General features: G+C 44.0%; 1 protein-coding gene across 1 annotated transcript; it reads right to left on the bottom strand.

Moving 5' to 3' along the window:
* Positions 1-1592: 1592 nt before the first annotated feature.
* LOC104828021 (endogenous retrovirus group K member 18 Pol protein-like) lies at positions 1593-5588 on the bottom strand. Its single transcript, XM_010561452.1, has 3 exons — positions 4353-5588; positions 2671-4281; positions 1593-1721 (listed from the first exon to the last, which is right to left on the bottom strand). Exons 1-3 carry the CDS (start codon positions 5586-5588, stop codon positions 1593-1595), a joined length of 2976 nt encoding a protein of 991 aa, XP_010559754.1.
* Positions 5589-7473: the final 1885 nt, after the last annotated feature.

Genomic DNA, 7473 nt, shown 5'->3' on the forward strand with positions numbered 1-7473 from the left:
AGAGCATTAACAGATCTAGTCATCATCATTCATGAGCATTGAATCATACATGGGATAATAGCTAAGAGTATGAATATAGGAGCCACCAAGAAAATCAACCACTTTAATATTTGCCGTATCCAAGGCCCAAACCCCAATGATTCTAACCAGTCACTAAACGGGTCAGTATAGTATCCAATCTTGTTTAGGTTCTCTTGTAATTGATTTAACTGTTTGTGAATGCTTATAGAATGGTCCAACAGGTTCATGCAACACACTCCTTCAAACTCTTCACACCCATGTCCTATCTCCACAAATCAAAAACACTCCTGGGGGCAACAACTTTCCCCCCGCGGTATTTACTTCCAAACTTGCAGTATCACTGTCAGGCCATAAAGGTAACCCTGTTATGTTCTGCCATCCTATAAAGTCTGACCCTGATTGCTCTTTCTCCTTCTTTACCAAAACGGTGTCCCCCCCAAAAATATCACTCCTATACCATTATATGGCTGTACCATGAGCTGTAAAATTTAGGGTTAAAGTCTTGTCGTGGTTTAACCCCAGCCAGCAACTAAGCACCACGCAGCTGCTCACTCACTCCCCCCCATCCAGTGGGATGGGGGAGAAAATCGGGAAAAACAAGTAAAACTCGTGGGTTGAGATAAGAACGGTTTAATAGAACAGAAAAGAAACTAATAATGATAATGATAACACTAATAAAATGACAACAGCAATAATGAAAGGATTGGAATGTACAAATGATGTGCAGTGCAATTGCTCACCACCCGCCGACTGACAACCAGCTAGTCCCTGAGCGGCGATTTCCCCCCCCACTTCCCAGTTCCTATACTAGATGGGACGTCCCATGGTATGGAATACACCGTTGGCCAGTTTGGGTCAGCTGCCCTGGCTGTGTCCTGTGCCAACTTCTTGTGCCCCTCCAGCTTTCTCGCTGGCTGGGCATGAGAAGCTGAAAAATCCTTGACTCTAGTCTAAACACTACTGAGCAACAACTGAAAACATCAGTGTTATCAACATTCTTCACATACTGAACTCAAAACATAGCACTGTACCAGCTACTAGGAAGACAGTCAACTCTATCCCAGCTGAAACCAGGACAAGTCTGGATACCCAATTAGACATATGCGAAAAGGATCCCCTGGTGTAGCTAAGGACAGACAAAATTCAGTCAATTTTAAATACAGATCCCGTGACTAATGTCATCGCAATCATTATCACTGCCATTTGCTTCTCCAAATCAGATTTTTTTTTTTTTTTTGGTCTTTATCATAAATGACTACATATCAGGGTATCTTAATACTACTTCCACACTCGGCTCTTATGAGTAATGTTTCACCAGATGCCGATCAACATTAAATCATATATATTTGCTGCAATAGCTCTAAGCTGCTTATTGTCTATACAATTAGTTATAGGTTAGTTGGTTAGTTAAATTTCTATCACAATGATCACACAAAAAATTTTCTATCCCTTTCACCCACTCACACTAAGATGCATATCCAGGGCTGGCACCGTACTCCGTGTTTTTCACACGCGTTCTTAATTTCCGCATTGACTGCCGGTCTCTGTCGTGATTTGTCTAGTCGGTCTATCTAGGGCTTCAGGACCTGCTGAAGTCTCCACTGCCTCTTGTTCTCGATCTTCTGAGTTGTTTGTGACATCTGATTGCTCAATCCATGGCTTGACCCATTTCGCCGGTATCCAATGGGGCTGTTTGTTACCTGTGGAAAGACAAGCATACCCTCTTCCCCACGTGAATAACTTGCAAGGCCCCTGCCATTGTTATAAAACTGGATTGAATATTGAAACTTGCGGCTGGTTTTTATCAACATTTTTGTTCCCACACATATGCCTAGTAATTGGGATCTGATCCTCAGTACCACGTGGCTGTAGCCAATTCAAAACATATAGTGCTTTGCTTATTAACTCTTGGGGGGTACAATGCCGCATGTCTTCCCCTGTTTTTAAAATATTTAAACGATCCTTTAAGGTCCGATGTGCACGTTGAACGATAGCTTGACCAGTAGAATTATGGGGTACGCCAAAATTATGAGTTACCCCCCATAGCTGTAAAAATGTTTCTAATGACTGTGCGCGATATCCCGGGCCATTGTCTGTTTTAATTTCTGCTGGCACTCCCATGGCAGCAAATGTTGCCAAAAGGTGCTTAATTACGGATCTGGCATTAGTTGATACATGAACAGTAGCCCACATAAGGTTTGAATATGTGTCAATAGATACATGAATGTATTTATATTTCCCAAAACTGGGATACTCCATAACATCTGTTTGCCAAATTTGCAACGGTGATAGTCCCCGGGGGTTCACCCCTTGTGGTTGTAAGTTTGGAATGTTTGCACAGTCAGGGCAAGCAGCAATAATAGTTCTGGCTTGCTGCAATGGGAGATCAAATTGCTTACTCAGCGCTTTTGCTGACTGATGATAAAATTTATGGGATAGCAGTGCTTGTCCAAACAAGTCAGGTTTGGGTGTATTAAAACAGATGTTTGCATTGGCTACTACCAGTTGATCTGCGCGCGCATTACCTTCCACAAAAAATCCCGGCAACGTTGTATGGCTACGAATATGATCGATAAAAAATAAGTCTGTTTGTCTTTCTAATAACATCCATAATTTCAAAAGTGCCATAAACAGCTGCTCATTACTTACAGTTTTTAGCAAGGATCTATGCATATGTTTGACTATCCCAACGACATATTGAGAATCCGAAACAATGTTGACAGGTGTTTTATCCCATTTTTTGAAAACAGAGCATACGGCTAATAGCTCAAGCACCTGTACTGACCCCTCTGACAGAACGACTTCGGATTTCCAGGATCCATCCTGAAGATATACAAATCCCGCTTTACCCGTTCTGCTGCTAGCATCAGTAAAAACAGTAATCGCCTCCAGCGGGCTTTCACTGCAAATAGAGCGTGGTTCCATTGTTAACATTGTTTTAAACAATGGGTGAGGGGGGTAGTGATTATCCACTTCCCCCTTAAAACCCATCAGAGCTACTGCAAGGCAGTCATTTTTCATCATGGCATTATTCACAATATCAAGCGACATCATAGGCAAAATAATTTTGTCCATTTGCTTCCCTGAAATTTGTATTGCCCTTGCCCCTGCTTTTTGAATGCACATTCCCAGGGCTTCAATTCTAGTGACTACCGTTTTTGACATGCTAGCAGGCAAGAATATCCATTCTATTATTATCAATGGGTTTCGTTCCTGTCGCTCATCCCACTGACCCCAAATTCCCGCAACTTCCTTATCTGAGTTATATACATATAAATTTATAGGCAAATCAGGGACGTATCTGCCAGACATGGATGATGTGATTTTTTGCTCAATTGCTGTCAAGGCTTGCCGCCCTGATGCACTTAGTTGTCTTGTAGAAGTTAAGCTCTCGCTGCCCCGCAATAAATCCAGCAGCGGCTGTAAGTCTGTATTTGTAATACCACAATAAGGTCGAATCCACTGTAGGTCTCCGACAAGTTTTTGTACATCATGTATATTTCGTATGTCTTTGTGTAGTGACAGCTTTTGTGGACATACAGAGGCTTCCGCAACTTGCAAACGCAGATATTTCCAGGGTGCCATTAGCTGAACTTTTTCTGGGGCTATGACTATACCAAACGCCCCAAGGTATAATTTAAGGTCAAATAATACCTGTTCATATAAAAGTTGTTGTGCACAGACCAGCAGGTCATCCATGTAATGATAAATCAGAGCCTCTTTCCATTTTTTGCGAAATGGTTCGAGGGCGATGTCAACAAACCATTGACATATAGTCGGTGAATTTTTCATGCCTTGTGGTAAAACGACCCAGTGATACCTTTTAGCCGGCCCATGTCGATTTATTGTTGGAATGGTAAAAGCAAATTTCTCACAGTCATCTGGATGCAAAGGAATTGTAAAGAAACAGTCTTTAAGGTCAACAACAATCAAAGGCCAGTCTCTGGGGAGTATAGTAGCGGTTGGAATACCAGGCTGTAAGGATCCCATATCTTGCATTACTTTATTCACTGCACGCAAATCTTGCAGTAAACGCCATTTTCCAGATTTTTTCAAAATGGTAAATACAGGAGTGTTCCATGGGCTTGTAGGAGGAACCAAATGCCCTGCTTCCACTTGTTCAGCCACGAGTTGCTCCAAAGCAGCGACCTTTTCCATTGGAAGCAGCCATTGATCAACCCAAACGGGGCTGTCCGTTAACCATTGCAGTTTCAGGGTTGGTCGCTTGTCAATGGCCGCTGCTAAAAATGCGTGGACAATCTAACTCCCCATTGCGCTAAAGCGTCCTGACCTAAAAGCCATACAGTACTATTTAAAACATAAGGCCTTACATGTGCTGTCCTTTTGTCTTTGCAGTCTTCAATCGTTATGAAATTCACGCTGATTTGTGTGGATTTCTGGCCTCCAATACCGGTTACCACAGTGTCGATATTTTGTAATTCCCAGTCCCTGAACCATTCTTCCTTTGGAATTATGGTCACATCAGACCCTGTGTCAAGGAGCATACGTTTATGTAGCAGAGATTTTCCCAAAGGCCCACATAAATTAAAATGACGAATGGGTTTGGAAGATCCAATTATTTCTGTGAAAGCCACTAAAGGTGTGTCAGTAGATCCGAATCCTCTGTCCCCTCGTTCAATGTCTCCGACACAGGGGACGCTAGCCTTGAAGGGTACCAGTTGAGCAATCCGGGTTCCAGCCATAATTGTCACAGGAGGAACAAATACTTTCACCATGATTGAAATGTTTCCCGTGAAATCAGCATTGATAACTCCAGGTAAAACAAATATTCCTTGTTTAGAAACAGAAGAGCATCCTAAAAGCAATGCACCTAGTCCAAGACCTAAAGGCCCGGTAGCATTCGATGGAACAACATGAACTTTATCATCAGTTATTGTGGTGTCAGCGGCTACGGCCAGGTCAACTCCTGCACTTCCTTTTGTGGCTGCCCTGAGCCTTGAAAGACAGCCGGGCACGCCGTCACCCCTGTTTGAGAGGCACTTGATATCTTGGCGCCCCCTCATCCTGGTGCTCATCATTCCGTTTCCCTGATTGTTGAGTGTTAACGGCATTCCGTCTTTTTTAAACCTTGATCGACAGTCGCTGGCTTTGTGTCCGAACTTGTCGCACTTGTTACAGACCCCAGAAAAGTTTGACTGACTGCCGTTAGTTGGTGCTGGCATAGGTCGAGGCTGCCTTGCTATGCGATGAGGGCATGTACATTTCAAATGCCCCGGTTGACCACACCGATAACACACTAAAGGGCCTTTGTGTGGGCTGCGGTCTCCTTTTCCCTGTTGCACCATCGGTCGTAATGCTACAGCGAGCGCTGCAGTGTGAGCTTCAGCATGTATTTTAGCTTTCTCTTGTTCTTGTATTAGAGGTAAGAGATTACAAGCCTCGATGATATCCACTAATGTAGCTGTATGCGGAAGCGATGCAATGATTTGTCTGCATTTTGTATTTGCATTTTGAATGGCTAAGTCCTTTCCGACTGCAGCTTTTGCTTCAGGAGTTAAGGTGGGCGATGCATCCACAGCAGCTTTTAAACGGTCAAGGAATTTCATGTACGGCTCCTCTTCCCCTTGTATGATTTTAGACTATGGCAGAGTTGGTTTCCCCACTTGCGGTACTTCTGAAATAGCTTCCAGAGCTAGTTGTTGCCCCAATTGTAAAATCTCTGGCCTTAATGCTGCCTGAACGGGACCAGTAGCAAACTGTCCCGTGCCAAGTAACATGTCTACGCTGACAAATGCAAGTGGATTTTGTGCCCCAGCATCTAAATTTCTCACCTGGGCTTCTGCTTTCTGTCTCCACTGTTCATGAAACAGCAACCTCTGAGTTGGTTCAAAGAACATTTCCACTGAAACCTTTACATCCGCTGGCACTAAGGTTTGTGCGTTAAAAAATTGTTGTATCATTTGTTGTACATACTTATTGTCTACTCCATATTGCATAATGGCTTTTTGTAGTTCTCGAACTGTTTTCCAGTCCAAAGGCGCCCATTGTCGCCTTCCTCCTGGTTCAGTAAACACGGGAAATGATCCGACAGTAGGTGGCAGTATTATTCCTTCTATAGTGGCTTGCTCAATAATTCCACGCCAACGTTGTCCCGGCGAAAAAGACAGATCCCTGGGTGGTGGTGGTGAAGGTCCTGTCTCAGCTGGTTCCGTGTTTTGTAAGGGTGGCTCTGTTAGACGTCACATTCCTTTGTATCTATCCTCGGATCTCCATTTAGACCCTTTTCCCTCATCGGGCATTAATTCCCCTTTTTGTACACACAGGTCAATCAATTCCTGCATTTTATCCTTGGGAATTTCTCTTCCGCCTTACCCACCACTTTAGCAAAAGAGTCCATACTCGCTACGATCGCATTTGCTGCTTTTTCATATGCTTTTTTCGTCAACGGTTGCCCACATTTACCCCCGTCTCTTTTTCGCATTTCCTCCAGCAATTCTAACATTGTCTCTTTTTGCTCTAGTATTATAGTAGCCAAATCCTCGTTTGCATTATTTGAATCAGGACATAGCTGATTTTGAGCTTCCTCAGTATTTTCTGAGTCCCGTTGGGCCCCCCAATCATCAGACTCCACGGGCAGAGGAATGTCTTCCGCTCATAATAGCGGCTGACTTGTCTTTTTTGCAGAAGTATTTACCATTGCCTGTTCCTCAGGTGTTAATGGGGCCATGGGAACATTGGCGCTATTTCCCCTCCCCCAAAAATTCAGCTCTTCTACAGGGAAAGCCGCAACCAGTGTTTTTTCTTCTAATGGTGGCGCCGTTGGCGGCAGGGGGGGCTTCTGTGCTCCGCATACTGTCTCTGCTGCCGAACAATACGTCGGGGGAGCAGGAGCATTAATAGTTCGAGTTTCTGCCGCTAAAGCATGTTTTAACGCATCCTGAGCAGCAGTTTCCGATGTTATTTGCTGCATCATTTGGAGACACTTTTTCCAACGTGCTGCCAGACGCGCAGCTATTTTATTTCCTCCTTGGACAGACTCCCATATTTCCCTTCCTAAGTTCTCCCAAATAGACAACGAAAAGAGAGCCTCAGAGTCCTTGAAAAATCCCCTTCTTTGTCCCCACTGTAACAAATCCTCTAACTGGTCCTTTTTAATAGCCGTCTCTGTTTTTTCAACCAGCCTCATAAGTGTCTTTATGGCTGCCTTTTCATTCACAGATGCTGCGATACCCATGCCACCTTTTATCACGTAAGCTTACGATTCCTGCCTCTCTCGAGCAGCCTGGCGCTTTCTTTCAAGCCCACGGGAATCCACGGCAATTCCCCCACCTTTTCAGTAGCGTTGCCTCTTATTCCTCATCGAATCATGTCGGGGTCACCAGATGTAGAGAAATTCCATGCGGGGATGGACGACAGGACACCAATATGATGATCAAAGTCGCCAGTTTATTGAGCCTAGCTGATCATTCTTATACAATTCTCTAAGTTCCT

This window comes from Haliaeetus leucocephalus, unplaced genomic scaffold (genome assembly GCF_000737465.1).
Source record: "Haliaeetus leucocephalus isolate CR32 unplaced genomic scaffold, Haliaeetus_leucocephalus-4.0 Scaffold144, whole genome shotgun sequence".
Taxonomy (NCBI): domain Eukaryota; kingdom Metazoa; phylum Chordata; class Aves; order Accipitriformes; family Accipitridae; genus Haliaeetus; species Haliaeetus leucocephalus.

What these genes read in the sequence shown, in the direction of transcription:
- LOC104828021 (XM_010561452.1), bottom strand. Translation starts at nt 5,588, where the DNA reads ATGAAATTCCTTGACCGTTTAAAAGCTGCTGTGGATGCATCGCCCACC. An exon ending in AAGACAAAAGGACAGCACAT is followed by an intron (nt 4,282 to 4,352) that starts GTAAGGCCTTAT and finishes ATGGGGAGTTAG; the next exon opens with ATTGTCCACGCATTTTTAGC. An exon ending in ATAGATCCTTGCTAAAAACT is followed by an intron (nt 1,722 to 2,670) that starts GTAAGTAATGAG and finishes GTCTTTCCACAG; the next exon opens with GTAACAAACAGCCCCATTGG.